The 24,854-nt window shown below is 32.2% G+C and overlaps 1 protein-coding gene across 1 annotated transcript; it reads left to right on the top strand.

Annotated features, from left to right (window-relative positions):
- Positions 1-24,585, top strand: LOC127705643 (uncharacterized). The gene is made up of 7 exons (XM_052209971.1): positions 1-50; positions 2,541-2,599; positions 8,445-8,553; positions 13,498-13,559; positions 20,287-20,397; positions 21,759-21,875; positions 23,098-24,585. Exons 1-7 carry the CDS (start codon positions 1-3, stop codon positions 23,913-23,915), a joined length of 1,326 nt encoding a protein of 441 aa, XP_052065931.1. The 3' UTR covers positions 23,916-24,585.
- Positions 24,586-24,854: the final 269 nt, after the last annotated feature.

The following is a 24,854-nucleotide window of genomic DNA, read 5'->3' as shown; positions in this document are numbered from 1 at the left end:
ATGCGTACACACAGAGACAAACAACAAAGAACAACCACAAAAAAGGCGAGGTTAAACCAGTTAACAAAACTGAAAAGTGACAGTTTATTTGGTTACCGCTGACAAGTGGCTTTATGCAGTTTGATTATATTTATGCATACTGACCAACTTATGTTCTCTTTCACTTACAGTCATGGGTTTAACTATTTTGATTGATAATCCTTCCGTGAATAGTTGCCTAACTTCCAATCTTCCAATATAATTGTTTTGTTTCTAAGTTCTAAATTGATACTTGTAAATCAAATTAATCATACTAAGTACTCTTATTTTCTAGAAATTGACAAAAAAAAACTAAAAAAAAAAAAAAACGGTATTCCTATTTCTTTTTTAACAAATTATTCTGTATAGATTGCCATATGATAGAGATTTTTTACACGCAAACTATATTCAAGCAAATACATCGAGGTAGGTAATGGGTACATTTATGCAGTTCTTTGTTTCCGTTGAACTTTAAATTATCATTTCGAGGAACAAATAAACAATTATAGAACGAATATATTATTTATAATACTATAATAATACATAAAAAATGTCGATGTATTTCTTCATGTAATTATATTCCTTACTTCATGTTAGTATTCAATGTCCGACACATATTGAGCATTACTACTTGTAAAGTTTGTATTATACAAATTATATTCGTTAGGAGTATGATATTTTTTTCCTACATATTTCAAACGATAAAATTGAAATGTAATAATAGCAACATTACACAAAGGAAGTAATAAGAATCCTTTTTATTTTGCCATGAAATGAACAGACAAAGAACAGTACTTTAACAAAATATATATTGTAGGATTGAAGTCAGGAGCCTCTGGCCTTTGTTAGTCTTGTATGTTTTTTTTTTAATTTTGTTTAGGGGCCAGCTGAAGCCCACCACCGGTTGCAGGATTTTCTCGCAGTGATGAAGACCCATTTGTGGCCTTCGGCTGTTTTCTGCTCTTTGGTCGGGTTGTTGTCTCTTTGACACATTCCACATTTTCATTCCTAATTTTATAATAAGATAGGAATAGTTTGAAGGAAGAAGGTTACTCACCACATACTTCAAATAACAACTGGATAGGGTACACATACACACACACCACATACACATATCCACCCACGTTACCCTTACCCATCCACACACTTGTGCTATATTTCTGATTGCTCAGTTATGTATAACTCATGAACAGATGACGACGGTTATGTTCCAACTGTCGTTACTACAATCCTATTCCTTTTTCGCCAGATGTGATGAACAAAATAAGACCTATCACTGGTATATGCATGAGGACATGTGGAGCAAGATCTGTTTACCCTTTCGGACCACTTGCATTCGTCCCAGTTTCTGGTTGGGTTCGTGTTGCTCACTCTTTGGTTTTCTATGTTGTGTTTTGTGTATTTTTGTTTGTCTATTTGTCTGTTGGTATTTTTTTCCTTTTAACCATGGCGTTGTCAGTTTATTTCGACCAAAGAGTTTCTATTTTAATTTAACATCATTTTGCGATTGTTGATAGCAAATGATCTTATTAAAAATGTTTGATTAATGAACGAACAATCACAAATAAATATGACTCACAACGATTGTTTCCTGAACTGTCTATTTATAATTCATAATAAGACAATTTATGTTCACATCCGGCATGGTTTATAGCATTTAAACTATTTTTTATCTTTTTCAAATATACAATATAAATTGGCGGAAGTTATTCCAAATTACTTCCTCAAAAGCAAATTGGTGTTATATTTTAGATATGAACCGAAATATTGCAGAATATATTTGTTTTGTGTTGTATTTGATAGTTTTTATAAGACTGATAGCATCTCAAGCTGATTGTTTCAGAAGAAGCAGGTATATTCTCTTTTTAAGAACATATCGAGTGATATATATTGTCGACGGGTGAATAACAAAAATAATGATCTGAAAAAAAAAGAAAGATTTAAATTAAAATAAAATATTATAAATTGCATGCGTCAGAAACGCTTAAACCGAAACGTTTGAAGGCAAAACAATGAGTATATTTGTTTTTGATATATTATAAATTGCATGCGATGCTATTGCTATGTATGATTTTTTAAGAAATAAATGTTTAGCAATCATGTAATAAACAAGGGACGTTTTCATCATGTTCATTTGATCCCAGCTAAAGGTCCGTGTGCATAGGAAAATCGGTATGCTTAACTGAAATTTAAAATTTCAAAGTCGTATATGTCGTTGATATCAAAATTATTTTGTCAGAAAATATTTTTGTCGGCGTATGCGCGGTATCATATCAATGGAACTTTACATGTTTTGAATAAATTCATAATAACATTCAACTATGTGCTATTTGTGACGCTGATTTTTCAGATTTGTACACAAATATCTATTTCCTATTTAGTCATTGTTTAGCCATGTTTGATTATCATACTTGTCATTATTATTTGAAATTTTAGCTAGAAATAAGGGGCTATATTGTGGCTGTATCGTATTTACCCATTACAATAATAAATAACTCTATATCTTTGTATTTCTATTGTAGTGGAGGATTAGAACAATTTTGTTGCGATAATTATGTAAAAAGAAATGGAGTTTGTGTTGGTAAGATATTGATTTTCTGATAATATTTATTTTGTAACTTACAATATCATTGATTTTTGAGTAATTTCTGTTTCTGAGAATGTTTGAGATTATTTCACCTCCCTTGGTCTCAGGGTAAAGTCTGTTGGTGAATCATTTTTAAATATTTCCAACACTAAGGGTTTCTACGAAAACTGTTGATCGGCATATATTTATATAGTGCAAGGTGCTAGGCGATTTGGTGCCACGACATCTCAGTAGCATGATTTCGAATCCCGACCAGGGAAGAACAAAAAATTTGCTTCCGCATATTTACAGATCTAACATTGTTGGGCTGTTATTTAGACAAAATAGGTATACAGAATGTGTTTTCAGCCTTGTATCACCATCACTGGTGATCCGATAGATAAAATCTGTGGTAGAGTTGTCACTGGTTCAGACGTACTTATAATATGATTATTTCTGTGACTGCATCCTACATAAATTTGTAAGATCCTCTACGATAGATAATTCAGCTGATCTGTAATATTCCATCTTCATGCCTTATATTTCATGTACTGTGTTACGATGCTGGATACAAACTGACGAGGAAAGGTAACACCCGGCCACCGAAAGCTTGGTTTATGTCAAGCCTACAGATGGATGCAGTCCTAACCTGTACAGCTAGTTAACTTAATAAGTAGACTTTATGACTGGTTAAAGTTAACTTAGGGCCGGTTTTATGACTGCTGTGACCGGTCCTAGGACAGAATTTGTGTTAACCTAAAAAGCAGACTTGGTCCTATGACTGTTTAATGATTGCCCGAAAAGTTAACTTCAGGACAGGTCCATGTCCAGAATTGAAGTTAACTTTGGACAAAGTTAACTTTGCCACAAGCAGTCCTACACACAAGTTAACTTATGACCAGGTCTGCTATCAAAAGTGAACTCAGACCTGTTCTTATATAAGTTAACTTTGGTTTGGTCCATGATAAAGTTAACATGATTCAAAGTTAACTTTGGTCTGGTCTGCTCCTCTAAGATAAAGTTAACTTGATCCCAAGTTAACTTTGGTCTGGTCTGCTCTTCCAAAATCAAGTTAACATGATCCAAAGTTAACTTGTAAACAGGACTGCTTTTATTGTATGTATCAACGTGGTAAAGAATATCCATAGGAGCGATTAAAAAGCAGACCTGTCACCATGACTGACAAGACTGCTCTGTTTAATATCAAACTTGTCCACAGGTCTGGTCTGGTCCGGTCAAGCAGACCTGTCTACAGGTCTGGTCTGGTTAAGCAGACCTGTGCACAGGTCTGGTCTGGTCAGGCAGACCTGTCCACTGGTCTGGTCTGGTCAGGCAGACCTGTCCACAGGTCTGGTCTGGTCAAGCAGACCTGTCCAAAGGTCTGGACTGGTCAAGCAGACCTGTCTACAGGTCTGGTCTGGTCCGGTCAAGCAGTCCTTTCTGGTCTGGTCGAGCTGACCTGTCCTGGGAACAGGTCTGCTCTAGAAAACTTGTCCTTAGGACTGGTCTTCAGCAGTCCTATAAAAGCAGACATGAGGTCTGGTCTGCTAGGGATAAAGTAAACTTACAGGTCTGCTAAAATTTTCCAAAGTTAACATATAGAGCAGTCGTAAGGACTGCTTAAGTTAACTTGTGTACAGGTTAGGACCGCACCCATCTGTAGGTGGTCGAGTGGTCTAGCGCGTCGGGCATAGTGCAAGGCGATTTGGTGCCACGATATCTCAGTAGCATGAGTCCTAACCCCGGCCAGGGAAAAACAAAAAAATTGCATCCGCAAATTTACAGACCTAACATTGTTGGGCTGTTATTTAGACGAATTATGTATACAGAATGTGTTTTCAGCCTTGTATCACCATTACTGGTGATCCGATGGATAAAATCTGTGGTAGAGTTGTCACTGGTTCAGACGTACTCATATATAGTCATAAAAATACCAGGCTAAAATATTGTACGCCATACACGTTTTTCGACTACTATATATATATATAAGTATACAAGTCTAAATATAAACAAGTCTAATTGAAAACAACGTTCAAACCTATGATTGCGTTGGATAAAAACCGCAATTTTTATACATGTGCATGCAAAACAAATTTCTTTTTAGAGGGGTCTAAATACAGCACAAACAACATTTTCCAAAAGACCAAAAAAGTGAAAAAGTATATTTTAACAAAACGCATTTGACTAACAGGTTGAACAAATGTTCTTAAACCCTGCTAAATGCCATTGGCGATTGCCAAATAAACAGATCACAAGGTGTAATAAATGGATCTTACTTATTAATTTAATACCAAACAGAAAACAATAAACTTGCGGCAAAGATGGTATACCGCAAACAAAGGTGCAAATATTTTTGTACACCATATCCGGATTTCGACAATTAATGTCTCTTCAGTGATGTTAGGAATCGAGACGGTATTTGGAAGGCCATATAATTTATCTCAATTTAGGATAGACTCTTGGATTTTGAGGAGTCAAAATAAGATAAACGGATCATATAAACCCGAAGGCAAATATAATACAAGCCCAAACGAAAAAATATAAACAAGTCTAAATTGAAAACAACGTTCAAACCTATGATTGCTTTGGATAAAAACCGCAATTTTTATACGTGTGCATGCAAAACAAATTTCTTGTTAGAGGGGTCTAAATACAGCACAAACAACATTTTACAAAAAGACCAAAAAAGTGAAAAAGTATATTTTAACAAAACGCATTTGACTAGCAGGTCGAACAACGGATTTTCTTAAACACTGCTGACTGCCATGGCGATTGCAAAATAAACGGATCACCGGTGAGATATAACAAAATGAATCTTAATTATCAATTTAATACAAACAGAAAACAATAAACTTGCGGAAAAGATGGTATACCGCAAACATGAAGTGCATATATATATATATATATATGCAGGTAAATCGAAGGCGGATAAACATGACAAAAGGTGATCCAATGAATTGGAAATTTAATTTTATATAAAAGAATAGTTACATGATTAATATTATTGCTTCGTTCCTCATGTTTTGCAGTCTCCTGTTAAATATATTGATTGATTGATTGGTATTTAACACCACTTTCAGCACTATTGTGCTATTTCGGGGTGGTCAGTTTGTACTGATGAACGAAGAGAACTTCAACCTTCAGTAAGAACAGTGAAAATCCTAGTTTATCAAGATTGGAATCGACCGCACCTGCCACGTCCGGGATTCGATTTCACAACATCAATGTTGACAGGCTAGTGATACAGTAGTTCGACTACGTAGACCATTCGGCCATCGGGGGCCCAACTTCCTCTTAAATATTTTTTCTACACATAGCATAGATTTGTCATTGTAATTCACTTATTTGCCTTGAATTTCCGATTATTTTTTCGAAGTAACGTTCATACGAAATTTATTTACAGCTCGGATATATAATTTGTTGAATAATTGTCTGAAGCACTTTTGAACCTTTTGATCAGTTTCGGCAGACTCATACTAACCGATTTAGGATGCCACCATATGCGTTTCATCATAAAATACAAGAATGGACAGTGGTGGGTGAATCCTGAAAGCATTTTTGTTAAACAAACAATCCTTAAATATAAAAACTATTTATATTTAGTGACGGTTTAGTGTTTCGAATGAAAAGACGAAATTGCTCGCACCCAAAATTGAAACGGACAACATTATGTAGTCATTGTGTATCAATATAATTGTCATTTGTATTAATATACACTCAATCCTGAATTAAATAATTTACTGATTTATGATACCGCAATGTAATTTCTATTATAAGTACATAGTCAAATGGTAACATTTTGGTTGATGCGGACGTAGCAGTTGTGTTATACAATCCATCGTGAGATATTAAAACTTACTTTTTTTAGTGACGGCTCAGTATTAAGACTAAAAGAAGAAAATGTTGGTACTCTAAATTGATGCGAACAAAATTTCTTAGTCATTTTGTACCACTACTGCTGTCTTTTGTATTATACAATCCATCCTAAATTAACAAATTTACTGATTAATAAAACCGCTATATTTGTTTGCATAATAAATTACTGTATATTTTTTTCATAATTAATTACAAATATGGTCAGTTTTGGTTCATGAGGTCGAACATTGATTGTTTTACAAACCGCCTTGAGATGTCTAAACTATCAGATTGATAGAGACGGTTCAGTATTTTCAATATACAGAGGAAATGCTGGTAATCTAAATTGATGCGGACAAACATATATTGTCATTGTATAACAATATTGCTGTCATTTGCATTATACAATCCATCCTGAGTTAACAATTTTCCTGATTTATGATACCGTTATATCAGTACATAATTTTTATAACACAGTACAGATGTGATCAGTGTTGGCTAGTGTGGTCAATACCTTTTATTATTAAAACCATTCGGAGATATTAAAACTACTGAAAAAAAAAAAAAAAAAAAAAATAGAAAAAAAAAACATTGTGACATGCATTCTTCAAAAAAAGCCAGGATCGATGGTCTATATAATAAATTAGGGACTAAATCGCATATAGTTCAGCTAAATGAATTTGAAACTATAAACATAGGATATTATGTAAAAAATAACGAATGTTTTTTCTTTTGCCTTTCTTTTTGCATGCCGATTTTATATTGACATCAAACTATTCGTAACATGTTTTACTAAAAGTCAACAAAATAAAACTGACTTAATTGTGTTTTCTTCTATTATATAGAAGTCAACTAATGAGAAATCTTTCAAACAAATTATTTAGAAGTTAAGAACTCCCTAAATATTTAGTTTAATACTTTGTACATAACATATCTTCGTTGACTCAAAAATGTCATTAAATATACCAAACTTTTAATTTAGTACGTCATATAGTCATAAAAATACCAGGCTAAAATATTGTATGCCATACACGTTTTTCGACTACTAAAACCATTTCATTGACGCTCCATCAATAAAGTTAAATAGGTAAAATAAAGTACGAAATTGAGGAGCGTTGACGACCCAAAAACTCCGAAAGATTTTGCTAAATACAGCTAAGCTTATCTATGTAATGGGTAGAAAATCCTCAGTATTTCGAAAAATCAAAATTTTCTTACACATAATCCAATACAGTTGATTTCTAAATCCAAATGTGACATCGATTGAGTTGTTAAAATACAACAACATTAAAGATGAGAAGTACTTCTGATAAATATGCAATGCAAATATATGTTATATTTTTAATATTGTCATTTTCATAATTTCACATTGCCCGAATTCTGAGGCAGATCGTGTTGTTAATTTTCTTGTAAGTAGGGTTATCAAGATATACATTTAAACCCTCTGCATTTCTTTGCACCTGTCCTAAGTCAGGAACCTGTTGCTCAGTGGTTGTCGTTTGTTGATGTGGTTCATAAGTGTTTCTCGTTTTTTATAATGATTTGACAGTTTGTTGTCCTGTTTGAATGGTTTTACACAAGTCATTTTTGGGGCCCTTTATAGCTTGTTGTTTGGTTTGAGCCAAGGCTCCGTATAATGGTTTACTTTAACAAATTGTGACTTGGATGGAGAGTTGTCTCATTGGCACTCATACCACATCTTCTTATATCTATTGTTGTATCTTTTCATATTGTATATATAATGTTTTTGATTCAATATGTTGTTGAGAAAACATGGTTTTCAATTATACATTATACATGACCACTTATGATCAATGTGTTTCTAACTTCTTCAATCTCACACATTTGTTTTGTCATTAACGTTTCCATTATGCATCCAAATTCAAATTGATGATCAGAAGAACAAACATTTCCTGAACTAATGAACCTATAGTTCATTCTTGGTAACACTCATATTTATAAAATATTCAAAATAAAACAGAATAATGAATTTGTATCTTTGCAGAATGTGAGGCCGGTTCAAAATCTACGAATGAAGAACCTTGCATTCCTTGCGGTCAAGGGACATATGGCAGGAAATGTAACAGTCTTTGCAAGTGTACAATCAACGAAAGGTATCATAATTCTAGTCGTATTTTCATTGAGCATATACATTGATTTAAATGTAACAATATAAACTACACATGTATTAAATAAGGCCGTTAGTTTTCTTGTTTGAATTGTTTAACATCTGTCATTTCGGAACCTTTTATAGCTGACTATGCGGTATGGGCTTTGCTCATTGTTGAAAGCCGTACTGTGACCTATAGTAGTTAATTTCTGTGTCATTTGGTCTCTTGTGAATAGTTGTGTCATTGGTAATCATACAACATCTTCTTTTTCTAACTACCATATCAACAAGAACGCATTTCTTTAACAGAACAATCAAGATGGCGTATTATAATTGCTTGTTTCGATTGTTATCATCATCATTGAACATGGGAGCAAGTAAACATATTATTTTACCAGTTGATATGTATCTTACATACTTAATAGAGTGACGGAAACTCATTAATTGCCTTTCAAAAACATAATACTAAGTCGTTATAGTTCGTTATTGTAAATAATTTAGTCATAAGTCAATAGATTTGGATTTTTTTCAAACAGATAGTTACTGTTTAACTTTGTTAAAATGGACAATTAAATCACTGAATAATATATTATCATTAATTAGCTAGATTATAAGTGCAAAATACCTTAAATACATCTCAGATACATAATCAGTTATCGGCCAAAAGGAATTGATCAGATTTATAACTAGCATCAAACAACTATATATAGCTTAAGAAAGTATGCAATAAGGTGATTGATGCTTAACCTTGGAATTGAGGCCAAGTTCAGGGGTCAGAAAAAATAATGCATTACATAGCAAAGCAGATTTATTTACGCTTTTTCATTACTTCAATCTAATGATAAATACAATAACAAATAATCTATATAAGTTTCTGTGTATGGAAATGATGTTTTCTGCAAATTTTCCTGATCTCTTTCAGTCTCAAGAACAACTAGAACTATTTGTCTACAAGTTCATTAATTTTCTGATTTCCAAGCCCCCCAACTTGTGATAAAATTAACATGCATCATTAAAAACATGATTTTGTAAATGCTAACTTGTTTTTTGACCTTGTTGTGAATATCTCTTTTTTGACACAGCAGTTATGAATAATCGCAAAAACGGTTGTGGTGATAAGATATCGAGTGAACTTTACAACCTCGAGTATCTTCTGTCTTTCATAAAATTCAAATAAGGCATCTCAGGGTCGGATCCAAAGCTAACGATGATACCATCTGCTCTTTAGGTCGATTTTGTTCGTGAAAGGGGTACAATGAACTTGTGCATTTTGATTCTATACTTTTAAACATAGTTAAAGAAAAAATTATAGTTACATATTTTTCAGGAAAAACTAAACGATAGTGGTTGGGTTGATGGAGGTGTTTTAAATTGAATGACGTTTCAATCGGTCAATGCGTTTGCCTTTTTTAATATTTGTTATACATATTTAATGATCCAAGAATGTAGTACATTTTATCCAATAATTGTGATTCCACAATTGTCATGATCATGAACATATTCTAAAAATAAGGACGTAACATATTTTAAAAATCTAAATTTTAGTAGCATGGGCGGTAAAGGGGTGATGTAGGGAATGGTGTTTCGATCGGCAGATATTCTGCCTTTTGTATTTTTGTTATAAATATTAAGTTACATGTTATTGTACTTAAACATGAATATATTATTAAAGGGGTATTAGCTGTCATATTCATGTTCACCGATGTGCCCCAAATTATCATATTTTATTCATAGCATACTACAACGTTTATCCTTATTAAACAAAAAACAATTAACAATAAATGTTCTCACGATTATGTATCAGCATTTCGTATGTATTGTAGACCAGATGCAATCTATTATTCATCGAGATGATATTCGAGTCATATAACATAAATATTGATATACATATATATAACAAGCACGAGCAATCCGATTTGTCTAGGTCTTTCTGATATCATTAAATAGGTTAACAATATATGTAAAGAATCTGTTTACCTGTATAAGAATAATTTTAGGTTGGCATAATTAGTCAACAAAATTATTATTCCTAGTGTATCCCTAGTTTCAATTTCCAATGTTGATACATAATGAATGAACATGTGACCACTTAAATCTCAGGCAAACAGGCACTGAGGGCACTGAAATCAGTGTGTAAAGTTTGTTAATTGTGGCAACATAAATAATTACAAATATTTATTATGTTATTGAATGTTGTATATCTGTCTGTTCCTGTATTGTTATCATTCACTCAATGTAAGCAGTTGCAATTATATATTTATTGAGGATTATTTATATAATATCTTGAAAAAAAAATGTTTTACTCTAAGAAGGTTTTATTAAAATTGAATGCAAGCTAAACTATTAACAATATATACTAGCACTTGTAGTTAAACTTTACTTGCCTGTATGGCTAGCCATGAATGCAATATCGTGGATTTCATATTATTCCTTCGATTCCCTATTTCGTGGATTTCTTTATACAGTTTTATTACAAAACTAAAATATAATATAAATTGCATATAGACTTGTATGTAGACGAAGTCAAATATCCCCGACAAAACACGTTTTGCTCTATCCACAAATAAGTTGGCCATTGGAAATAGCGGAATTAATTACTTTTGCAGTGTCAAGAATTCGTTGTAAGTACTTGATGAATTGCATGCTTATACATGTATTGGTGATTTCGAATCTGTTCAAAGTTTTGATTTTTACTCAAGATGTCACTTTATTGCCTCATGGTTTGATAAAGAAAAAATTCGCACATTTAATTAAATGTGCATTTAAAGAGTCAGAATGCGAATATATATGTTCAAACTCTTTTAGGTAATTTTTTAGTAACAAAAAACATAAGAACTATGTTAATTGGACCTGCTTTGATACGATAACTGCACTTGAAATTTTACTGGATAACATTTGTGTTCGCTATTGAGATCCGTATATCGTCAAGTTATCAGAATTGCAATGGAGACATATTGTGCACCAGTTATTGCGGACCTGTTTCTGTATTGTTACGAGTTTTGAACCTAAAATCAGCAAAAACCCATCGAAACAACATTTGATACAAACATTTAAAAACACTTTTAGATATTTGTATGCTATATTGGCTCTCAATAATGACGACTTCGGTATATACACTAAAGAGATTTATCCTGCTGAACTGACTTTAAATAAAGCTAATACTAACAATGAACACTGCCCCTTCCTGGATCTTGATATCTTTCACGGGAAGCTTAATACCAAAATTTAAGATAAAAGAGACGACTTTTCAATTCCTATTGTTAATTATCCATTTTTAGATGATGACGTTCCCTTGTTACCATCTTATAGTGTTTGTATATCTCAACTTGTTCGTTTCGCTCATGAATATAGCAACGTTTTTGATTTAAACGGATGAAATCGCTGTATAATGTAAAATTATTACACCAGGGTTTTTGATATCACAAACTTGTCAAAAATTTACTAAATTTTGTTATCGGCACAAGGACATAGTACGTGAATATAAATCAACATGTAGACATCTTATACGTTCAGGTATTTCACATCCAATCTTTTATGGTAATATTCTATACAAAGCTAAAATTAAAATGTCGTCATTCACCTCAGAAGCTATCCAAACCTTTAAACAGAATTATTCAGAATGGATATAGTTATCATACTGTTGTCAGGTCATTAAAGATGGGAGTTTTGGAATTAATATTGATTCACTCATAGGGCCTTTGCATCGGTAACAAACATTCATTCTAAAATCAGCTGTTGGCATGATACGGATTATGTTCTCCTCGTATATTTTATGATGGTGTGATTCTTAAACTCTAACAGGGGGATTGTGCTTGATTTACATATGATTAAGACATAATCTTTCAATCAGAATAATTGAGATCTGGAGCTGGTAAATAAGTAACTGCCAGTATTCCTTTGTTTATTTATGTTATCATCGTCATTTTGCTTAGTTTTTTCGGTTACCTATTTTAACATCGGACTCGGACTTTACTGTGCGTATCGCTGTATGTTTATTTATTCTACATTGGATAGAGGTATAGGGGAGGGTTGAGAACTCACAAAACCCAGCTGGATTTTTGCGCCTTTCCCAATTCAGGAACCTTTAATCATTGTTAGTCTTGTAAGCATTTTTTTTTTAATTTCGCGTCATTTATATGTTTCGGAGTTTCGCGTGACGTTCATTTTCTATGATCTAGCACACATGTTTTTGCCTCCGGGTGCGGGAATTTCTCGCTGTTTTCTGCTCCTTGGTCTGGTTGTTGTCTGTACACAATAAAACCTTGTCTTCAAAAGTGCCAATATATATCATCTCGATAAGACAATAATTGCAAATGAACCAGCAGAAGAAACTACCACATGCATGGAGATTATTGTTTGTCCGCAAACACATCTTATAGATATAAGAAGATGTGGTATGAGACAACTCTCCATCCAAGTCAAAATTTGTAAAAGTAAACTATTATAGGTCAACGTACGATCTTCAAAACGGAACCTTGGCTCACACCGAACAGCAAGCTATAAAGAGCCCCAAAATTTACTAGTGTAAAACCATTCAAACGGGAAAACCAACGGTCTAATCTATATAAAAAACGAGAAACGAGAAACACTTATGAACCACATCAACACACGACAACTACTGAACATCAGATTCCTGACTTAGGACAGGTGCAAACAAATGCAGCGGGTTTAAACGTTTTAATAGGTACCAACCTTCACCCTTATCTGAATCAATAGTGTAACATCACAACATAGAAAGACACACTATATCATATCAATTGAAATGGCTTAACTCAATCAAAAGACATATTAACACAAGTGAACATACACTGAAAAAAAAATTTGATCTATGATACAATGTAAATACAAAATCAATAAAATAAGGGGGGAATATATTATATTTGGATAAGTTGTAAAACCGATATTTGGTGTTTGTTTATGTCTAATTGTGTTTATAATATATTTGTAGATGTGATAAGGTATCCGGATGTGTAATTGGTAACAAATTCGTTACTTCAAATTTTAGATCTGGTATGTAAATTCACGAAGGTATTTAACAATAATATTTTGCTTCCATATTTTTTACGACAAATAAGATTAGTACTATCTATAGTGTATATGTTCCGGACCATTTGAGTATTTGGACCATACGCGTATGGTCATGACCATATGCGTATATACTCATATGGTCCGACCATACGCGTATGGTCCGGGTGTTTAATAAGATGTACGTTGCATTAGGTATGAACCTTCAAGGTGTAATAAGTTTAAAGTTTCTTAATTGAAATTGTGACTTATTTAATTAAATGGTAATCATTGTTTTGTTTTTAATGATATAAATGAATTTTACTCACAAATTAATATTTTAGCAAAAATATTTTTGCATGGTCATTGCCGATTTTTCCTTACGAAACGCAATATGTCGACTTCGAATATGGAATATAAGTTCGAAGTTATATCGAAATAAACTGTTTAACAAGAAGTCAACTATTGAACTCACAGGCACATGTGGCATTGCGCCCTCTTTTTGTCGTTTTTATCCTTACTTTGGTGTCTTAATTTATTTTGAATAAATTACAATTTCTTGAATATTTCAGAGTATTTAGTTATTTAATATTTTCATGCTCATAGTCATACGATTATATAATACAAGTAGTTTTAAAGAGAAATAAATAAAAATACAGGGCAGCACGCATAAACAACTGTTATTGTAAAAATGTACGAATAAGGTCAAGAACACTTCAAATAAGTGAGAGAAAAAAAGTAAATATTAGACGAATTAAAATAATAAAATAATCTAAACACCGGGAAAGAAGAAAAACCCATTCCGACAGTCAACAGGATAAAGGTGTATCAAATTTTCTCAAGCAAAAATAACAGAAACATAAAGATTCAGACAACATGTAAATGATAACGAATTTCAGTAAGTAACTTGTGCGGATTTTGGTCGGAGAACGAGCTGTGTGTTTATGCGAGCGAAGTTAGGATTTATTTGCAAAATACCTATATGGTCTTAATACTCATATGGTCGTGCCCGTTAATAACCAAACGAGTATATACTCATATCGTTCGACCATACGCGTATGGTCGGACCATATGAGTATACGTATATGTTCATGACCATACTCGTATGGTGCAAATACTCAAATGGTCCGGAACATATACGCCATACGGTTCATACATCTTGCATTCAGAATTTCTTTTTAACATATATCAGTACTTCACAGAAGCCCTTTCGTAATAGGTAACAAAAGGGCTACATTTAGTACCCAACAGTTGATGCTTCAGTAAAATTCACAAACATTTCACTCTACATTGATAAAGTAAATATGCTTATAAAGGATGTACACCTCTGAGGAGCCAAACATTTCTAGAATGAAACTTTTTTTCTTAACCTGATTTTATGATTTATATGACTGTAAAAAAATAAGTGGTGAAGAAAAAATCATATGATGGTGCACTTCTTTTTTTGCGACGGCCATTTGAAAGTACCCAATTCTGATGAGTTTCCCATTTTTCATCAATTTTTACCGATTTTTGGGCTATTATCATGAAAAAATCACAGTTCCACAGTTAAACTTTTTTTTCATACTTTCAATACAGATGAAGTGGACCAATCTGAATAAATTTAACTTAAAAAAAACTATAGGTAGGTGTTAATATAAGAAAGTTCTATAAAATTTTGTTGCTTTTTCGTGTCAAATTTACCATGTGGTCAATTTTGAAAATTTGGGATTTGTCTCTTATTTTTGGAACAAAAGGCACATTATTTCATCTTCTTTGTTATAAATGATTGAAAAAATACAAGAAATTTGAAAAGAAAAAATTGATATGGGATGTACATTTTTCTGGTAAGATCATTTCTTGTACCCCATACCCATTTTCTCAACATTTTAGGCTAACAAGACTGACTTGATTGGTAGTAAAATTTGAAAATTTTATTACTCAAAAACTATTATTGTAAATACACAATTTTTTCACAGAGTAAAGTTTAATTATAATATTTTTTGAATTTATTGAAATTTTCCACTGGTATCACAGTTTTGGAAATAATTCCAGAACGAGATTTCAACGAGGCTGGAACGTCAGAAGAATACATCCTTAAGAAAAGTAGTATTAAACTAAATTAACGGATGCAAAGTTGTATAGGGACTGTTCAATCTAGTAGTCTAGTCAATTTAGTGAACAACCTGCAACTTATTGCAACACAAAGTTTTTCTCTGAAAAACAAGTCTGTTACTATCTACGAACAATATACTAAAACTATACAAAAATATATTTTGCGGAAAGTGATGTAATTTATAAAAATGTTAAGTAGTAAAAGAAGGTTATATGAGTTGCTTCCCCTTATTTGCCAAAGTTGAAAAAAATAAAATTATACAAAAAAATGTTCTGTATTTTTTAAAACAGTTGAAACAATACAATACAATACATAATTATTTCAATTTAAAAGAATAATATTACAAATGAATCACTTTCCTGTCTCAAAATTTGTATATTTAAATAAAGATATAGACCGAGATTGTGTTCTGCTATTTTACAATCCAAGAATCTAATTCTCCAAAATAGTGTTGGTAAGTAACCTATATATGGAAAACTGTACTGAATTAGAGTTACCAAGTTAGTCACATTCTTACTTGGTATTTGAAAGAATTCTGCCCCTGTGTTAAAGGCACAGACAGTTTTTTTTTGTTGGGAGAGGGGTTCCAGAAACACATGTTTTGTTCTTTATAAAAAAAAATGTTATTGCAAGATTCAAAGTCTTTAAGGTATTTTTTCTCAACAACTTTAGAAAGAAAACAAATTTTTTTGTACCTTCTGGAACAAACATGTTAAGATTTAGAATCCAACAATGTTTTATAAAAAAATAAGAATGATGAGTGTTAAATGATTTTATGTCAAATATTTGTTCCCAAATGAAAATTTCAGGCTCCTCATGTAATTTGCGACGATCTCAGTACTCACACACCATATAAATAAAGCTTTAACTGTAACACTGAATCCACTTTTCACTTTGGTTACTAATCGGATGTGTACTTATTTATATTTTAGTCGGTGCCAACAGTATTTATTCATCAACTGTAATTACTAAGCTTTGAACTAGCTATGAGAAATCAGTGTCTTTTTGTTAATTGGTTATATACTCCGTGCTGATCTTTTTGAGTTTAGCCTTTTCCAACTGGGTTTTACAATTTGTTCTTACGTTGTTTGCTATTTAAATAAAATTGAGAATGGAAATGGGGAATACTGTATGTCAAAGAGACAACAACCCGACCAGATCAAGAGCAGATAACAGCCGAAGGCCACCAATGGGTCTTCAACGCAACGAGAAAATCCCGCACCAGGAGGTGGTCCTCAGCCGGCCCCTAAATAAAAACTGTTCCTGATTATTGGAAGGTTGAGTGCTCGCAAACAGGGTTAACACTGCACACTGTGAATATGATTATCACAAGTCAGTGGCCCTTTATTACTTGGTTGTTATTGTTTGCTGTCTGTCATATTTGTTTTCCCGTTTATTGTTTTAACATTAATCAGGCCTTTGAGTTTCTCGTTTGACTTGTTTTATATTTTGACGATGAACTATAGTTGTTTACATCCCCACCCACATCATTGATATCTCTTGTGGAAAGTTTTCTCATTGGCAATCATACAATTTAAAGTGGGGAGATTTTTATAATAAGCGATGGTTTCATTGGCAAGCGATCAAACTTACTACCAAAAGATCACTGATAGAGTGTAGTGGACCTTAAAAGCTAAACCTTTATATTCGTTTGGCATGAGGTGTATTTTTTTAAATGTTTTTAAAGTTTCGTTCAAATGAGTTGAATACAGGTCAGCATTCCGGAAGCAGAACACAGCGTCTTTAACATTGATATATCTGTAATTGAGTATATTTATGAATAAAGAGAGATTTGAGGTTTTTAAAGTCAACGAGAAAGCAACCCAAACGACTAACAAAAACCAACAGACATACTTTCAGATTAGACATGACTATCTAAACGCTATCTTTGGCCATCAAAGTCGCCCACAGACACTACAAATTTTAATTCTTACACAGATGATGCATGATCATTTTTTTACAGTTCTTAGGCTAAAGCTGATTACCTTTTATTAAATTAATTCAATGAGATATATTAAATAAAGAACTTGGTAATGCTTTTCTTTATATACTAGTAAGTATATATAAATCTTTGACTATAATACATTCATATAGCAAACAACCCATGTTAGTTCTTTGTCATTACCATTTGGTTGATGTTTCAGACCACCACATACATGCAGGTTTATAGGGTACACACATAAGGCGCTGTTGCTATTAACACTTCCTCCAGGAAGTGATCCCATTAATTAATTCAACAGTGCTTATCTCATTTTCAACATCCAAAATTGGACCACTTTAGTACAATTACTATTTAAATTCAAGCTTTTGAGGTAAACTTATAATCGTATTGACAAAGCTGCTCTTGAAATTGCCTTAAAACAATATCAGATCTACATTTAATTTTCGATCTATGAGTTTGACTGTCCCTCTGGTATATTTTGCCCCTCTTTTAATGCTAATTCAGTGAACTAGTATATGTTCCTAAATTTAAAAAGCTTATATATCTGAAATTAAACGTGGATATTGATAGAGCTTGCTAAATAAAATTAGCAACACATTAAGAGAAATCTGCAATCACATCGTCTGTGTTTAACTGTGACTTTATGCAATTCAAATATTGTAAAAGTAGCGAATGAAAAAATGCACAAAAAGGACTACAGTCAATGACGATGCAAGGACACTAGAAAAATGACTTTTCCAGCAATTAACAAGACAAAATCAAAGTCAGTAACCAAACTGATTTACATTTATTTTTGAACACAATCATTTTTTGTTTATTATACCTACACGTATAATTACTATAAATACATACATGACATAACCGAAACATAAGATAAAATTTCAAACTTCCACAAAATGCACATATTTAAAAGTAGTTTTACTGTGTGTTTGTTTATTCTATATTGTCTAGAGAAACTAGGGGAGGGTTGAGTTCTCACACAACATGTTTTACCCCTGCCGCATTATTGCACCTATCCCAACTCAGGAACCTCTAGCCTTTATTTGTCTTGTGTGTGTTGTTTTTTGGTGATAATTTTGGTTCATTTGTATGTACTGGAGTTTAGGGTGGTGTCCATTTTGCTGAACTAGTGTACAAAATAATTAAGGGGTCAGCTGAATCCCACCTCCGTGTGCCGGATTTACTTGCTATGTTAAAGACCCATTAGTGGCCTTGTTTTCTCTTTGACACATTCCCTGTTTCCATTCTTCATTTTTTCGTTTTTAAAAATCAAACTAGAAATAACCAAGATTTTTAAATTTTCATTTTATATGCCCCTCACTTAGGAGCATTATGTTTTTCTGTCTGTGCGTTTGTTCGTTCGTCCGTCTGTCCTGCTTCAGATTAAGGTTTTTTGTTAAAGTTTTTGGTCAAGGTATTTTTTGATGAAGTTGAAGTCCAATCATATTGAAACTTAGTACAAATGTTCCCTATGATAAGATCCTTATTATTTTAATGCCAAATTAGAGTTTTGACCCAATTTCACAGTCCACTGAACATAGAAAATGATAGTGCGGGTGGGGCATCCGTGTACTATGGATTTATGCTTGTTTTGTAGTTAGTGTGTAAAACAAAATATTCACACTACAAATTGATTATTATTGATATCGATAACAAGAGGAAAACATATGCGATAAACATAAGATAATATAGTCTGTCTATAAAAACCCTATGTTAAAAGTTTTAACCATAAATAATCGAGTTTTTTATTTCCATTTTTCACAATTTTTCTCTACAAATCACATTTTACACAAGAAATACAATTTTGTAAATACTAATAACTATAGGACTTCTTTAGATAAACATCAGATAGTATTCTCTATTTTCTGTTAAGATCCAAATTTGAAAGTTTTAACCATCAATAACCGAGATATTTTCATTTCCAGTTTTCCGGGTTTTCGGTCTTAAAACATATATTCAACCAAAATTACCCAAATATTAATATAGATAACTAAAGGACTTCACAAATAAAACATAAAATAGTATGTTCTTTTTTCTATATAGATCAAATTTCATAAATATTAACCATTAACAACGGAGATTTTCTACGTTTCCAGTTTTCAGCGTTTTTTTCACTAAAAATCACTCATTTCACCTCAAAATTACTTCAATATGAATAATGATAACTAGAGGACTACATAATACTCTATTAAGATAAGGTTTCCTGTCGTCAACAAGCTTTAGGTCTAAAATGTAACCATAAATAACAATTTTTCTTCTTTTCCAGTTTTCAGCATTTTTTCTCTTAAAACCACATATTTCACCCCAAAATAACCTTTTCCGAAAATTATATCAATGTATAGTTTTAGAATGTTGTTAGTACAAGTCTATATTATAATTTGCACTAAAAAAAACCTTGTGTTGCAATTGGTTGCAGGTTGAGCGATTTTAGAGCTAAATTGACTAGGCTATAGTAGATGTTGCTGTTATAAACATAAAAAAAATCATCCAGATAATTGTATGAGTGAAAAAAAAAGATTGCTAAGAACATTTGAAATGTATTTTTATGTCTTCATGGAACAGATACTTATGTGCATTGTATTGTTGTGTGAAGTATTAATCGAATCTGTTTTGTTTTATATTCTCCATTTTCAGTGAAAGATCGAGAGTTAAATATAAATTTGTAAAATGAAACAAATTGTATCTCTCTTTCTTAGGTTGGAGAAATACTTTATCAACAAATAAGCACACTCGCGAAAATACAAACGGATACCTACAACACACAAGTACTGTCATACGTGACAACTCAACAACTGGATTTACAAAAGGTATTGGTGCATTTTATTGGCATAAAAGAGTACTAAGCAAAGAACAGTTGACAATACAATTGTCTTTTTTAGATACGCATTTCGAACAACTTTTTTAACTACATGTGCAACTTGAACATGTTTTATTACATATATACATATATACATAGTATGACCTCGTGGTCTTTGAAAAAAAGTTTACACTGTTTGACTGTGCATTTGGTTATGCTTGTATGGGGTTCGTAATAAGGTATGAGGTACTTGTTGTATTGATTGGTAATTTTGTTGTTAGTTTAAAAAAAAACCACACATTTGAACAAATGAATAATTTCAAGGTGTGTTTTTGGATGTTAGTTATAATATGGTTAAAATCAAAGAGTAGTCACATAATCAAATATCCCCGATAAATTTGGCTAACATTTGTCATATTCATGGGAAATAATCCAACTGGATAATTTGACTTTTAAAAAGATAGGATAAAATTAAAATTCAGCAAAACCAGAGGTCCCTTATCAAATGGCAGAAATTAAAGGAAACAGACTGGCTCGGTACTTATACATCCCGTCATTGTGCTATTTTGCTATGTGTTTTTGTATTTTTGTCTTTCATTTTTGCTGATGTGCTTTGTCTATATGCATTTTTGTGTTTCTTTGTTGACATATTTGTTTGTTTCTATAGTGATTAAGATTATAACACAATGCTGACTGCTGTACCCCAATTTTTCGCAGTTTTACCTATTATGTCTGTTTGTTTTGTTCACACATTGTTGGCAATATAATGGAATTTTATGCGACTGTCATACAAGTGAGAGGTTTAGCTAGCTATAAAACCATGTTAAATCAACCATTTCCTACAGAAAAATGACAGTTGTTTTCCATTCGTTTGGTGTGCTTGAGCTTTAAATTGTGCCATTTGATAAGGGACCTCTTTTTTTGAATTTTCCTTGGAGTTCGGTATTTTTGTTATTTTACTTTTTGTATATACTGTTTATCTATCTATCAAAGTGATTTTTTCAAAAGAATCGGAGACTATTTTTGAGAAGGGTCCTGTTCAAGTATCTTATATCAATTATGTGGCTATGTTGGTGTTCGTGGACTTATCTACTATGAACATGTATATGTAGTTCATTGTGCATTGACAAATTACTTTTCTTGAAGAAATAGGTTTGCCAACAAATGTTGGTTATTCATAATGATTAATTCTTTAAAGAAACAAAACTGACTAAAATAGAACAAACAAAAGATAAATACCATACTAATCAAAATGCTACAATATAATAAGAAATGATACATTCAATCATTTTAAGAACACAACACCAGTTTTAATATTAAACAACCATAGATAGATTTGTTTAAAACATAATGTTAATTGTTTACTTCAAGGAATTGTAAACTCGCCATCCGAAGAGGAAAACCTTATATCACACATAGCTACCGATTTAAAAGATCTTCAAAATAGAACACCGGCAAACACGATTACTGGTACCACAGTTAGAAAAGGTTGTACTGATTAAGACATGTAATAATCTCTTTCGTACTTGAATCATATAATATGTATAGATGTGTACCTTTTTTAATTATAGATTCGTTATCAGCACCGAGACAACCCGTTTAAGACAAAATTTGGTTTTATTTAGAACAATAGCTGCTAATGATAATATACATGTATACAAACTAGATTACATTACAGGTAATGTTTTCCTGCAAGAGAATGTTCTGTGTTTGGTCCGATCAATGGTTGGGAGATGGTTGTTTATAATTTATCAAACCAACATTAAACTAATATGTTGTTGCTTAATATTTCCCAACGTAATTCATGGGGTATAGAGTACGATTTTGTTTATAGCAAATGTTGTGCACATTAATAAAACAAGAATATGCTGGTGAATAGAAAAAATGTCATGATCCTGTGCACCTATATTCTGTTTCTGTGCAACTTTGTCCTGGTCTTTAGGTTTTTAATTTTGAGTTATAAGTGGCAATTTTTTTAGATAACTGACACAGGCAATTTTAGTAATCAAATCAAAATATTTTGAGACTTTTTCTCTATTTCAAAAAAAAAAAAAAAATGGCCAATACTTATTAAACAAAAATATGGGCCAAATGAAATACCTAAAATTTGTAATAATTCATCATAAAACGAGTAGGTGTTTTGAATTACGCATTGAATTATGTAAAATCAGACGAAGGCCGTATTATAAGCAAATCTATTCTGGTTTAGATAAATGCCTCACACCCTTTAGACGCAAAATTTTACACACTGAGCGACACATTGATTTTGACGAAATTAATGCATTAAAAAATAACAAAGTTGGATTAAGAATTTGGTATTTTGTTGAATTCTATGATATAAATTTATTTCTATATATATTTTTCGTGGACAAATCGCCAAAGGCTTTTTTTTCTTATTCTGAAACTTGCATATAAAGTCTCAAAATCACGGACAACTGGCGAGAACTCTTTGAGGTAACAGATCACAGGAAATGTGTGCTTCTGCTTGTTTTCAATAGATAAGTTCGGTTCCTTCCATGCAATACATTAGTTGTTGCTTACAATTCTAAAAATAGAAATGTTGATACTGTTACTTAACTTTATCGCCTATTACATGTATGCGCTTGAAAACATCATAACGTAGAAAAAAAAATAGAAAAAAAAAGAAAAATAACCATGAAAATAAAATAAAAATAAAGCAACATTATTTTGTTTTTTTTTTCTATTTCAGAGCATTTTACCAAAACAGAGATAATTATTTATTCTGTTGGATCAAGTAGTATCATATTAATAATTACTCTGTTGTGTTTTGTGTCTCTCTGGTTTTATAACAACAAAAGAAAAGACAGTGAAAAAGGTCGAATCTCCACTCAGGAAAGTCATGAAAGAAATGCTAATGAAGAAGCTGGAAGTTTGTACGACAGTATTAACGAGGACGAGATATATGATGACAACATTCAGATTATATACTCTCAGGAAAATTCAGTAGTTTTTAACAAGCAGACATCAGATTCAGAGGGATCGTCTCAACAATCTGGATGTTCCGGTTATCTGCATCCCTACACGACTGTTACAAAAGACTTTGAAACACATTCTTATTGCACACAGATAAAATCTTACGACAGCAGCAACTCATCCTCTGTCGTTGATGACATGAAAAGGGATTCAGGATATACTCATCCTTATCAACAGATAGACGTAGAAAAAACGATTGAATCAAAGGCCGAGTACTCCAAACTTGTTCAATATTTAGAACTCATTGACATAACAAAACCTTCAAGCATGTCTAAAAGCTTACCAAACAAAACACTTCTATCTAGTTCAAAACTAAATGACCAGAAAAAATATGATGTCGGTGTGTTAAGCCCCTTTTCAAACAGTAATCATAGTCATTGTGTTATCAATAGAAACACCATTCCTTCTCATCAATCGTTAGATTTTAGATTTCACTATGTGTCATATTTCTCTTCATTTTTTGCATTTGATCGAAGGGGGGATAATAGCATCGATAATGAAAAAATATCAAATTTTAAGCATATGTCAGTTTAATCACGGATATTTAAACCACATTGCTTTGGAATGTAATGCTCTCATAACAGCTAAGATAGCGTCATGTAGTACCAAGGACATTCAGAATCTCCTTGTAATGTTTTGTGCCTTTTTTTGTCCTTTTCTCGTATTCTAAAATGATAACTTATTAAATGATTAAACCCGCCGGTTTTCATCAACGTGCAACGTGAACGTATCTGGAAAATTCTTTGTACGTTCTTGTATGCTTTTGTTCATGTTGTTTGTTTGTTTGTTTTTTGTTTTTGGAGGAGTCAGGTGTTGGAGATAGAAGTGACACGTTTCTTTTATGTCTTTATTTTAGATATACACGCTTAATTAATGTCTTGCCTCCGAATCGCTTTTTGGGCCCCACTTAGGGAACTTATGTTTTTTCGGTCTGTGCGTCCGTTCGTTTGTCGTACCGTTCGTCCATCCGTCCGTCCGTCCGTTCGTCCGTCTGTCCCGCTTCAGTTTAAGTTTTTGGTCAAGGTAGTTTTTGATGAAGTTGAAGTCCAATCAACTTGAAACTTAGTACACATGTTCCCTATGATTTGATCTTTCTAGTTGTAATGCCAAATTAGAGTTTTGACCCCAATTTCATTGTCCACCGAACATAGAAAATAAAAGTGCGAGTGGGGCATCCGTGTACTATGGACACATTCTTGTTTAATATATGTTATATAATTTAATATATGTTATATAATTATTTTAACTTCATCTGTGAATATTGGAATTTTCCTTAGTTTTTCATTAAATATTATAAAAAGTAAGTCATTTTTTTTAGATAATATTTTATTTCAACTGATAAAGTAAGCCTATACTAAATGCAATCTCCCTAATTTTCAGTCAACATAGTAAATCAGTTACTACAAAATCGGTACTTATGATATCAAAATAAAAAAGATGTGGCAAGATTTCTAATGAGACAACTCTCCACCG

Source organism: Mytilus californianus, unplaced genomic scaffold (assembly GCF_021869535.1).
Source record: "Mytilus californianus isolate M0D057914Y unplaced genomic scaffold, xbMytCali1.0.p SCAF_6, whole genome shotgun sequence".
NCBI lineage: Eukaryota > Metazoa > Mollusca > Bivalvia > Mytilida > Mytilidae > Mytilus > Mytilus californianus.
This window is presented reverse-complemented; position numbering and strand designations above follow the sequence as displayed.

Bases quoted from the DNA above. Each gene is read 5' to 3' on its own strand.
- LOC127705643 (XM_052209971.1), top strand. From the start codon at position 1: ATGCGTACACACAGAGACAAACAACAAAGAACAACCACAAAAAAGGCG. The intron at 51-2,540 runs GTTAAACCAGTT...TTTCTATTGTAG, and splicing joins ACAACCACAAAAAAGGCGAG to TGGAGGATTAGAACAATTTT. The intron at 21,876-23,097 runs GTTGTACTGATT...TTTCTATTTCAG, and splicing joins TGGTACCACAGTTAGAAAAG to AGCATTTTACCAAAACAGAG.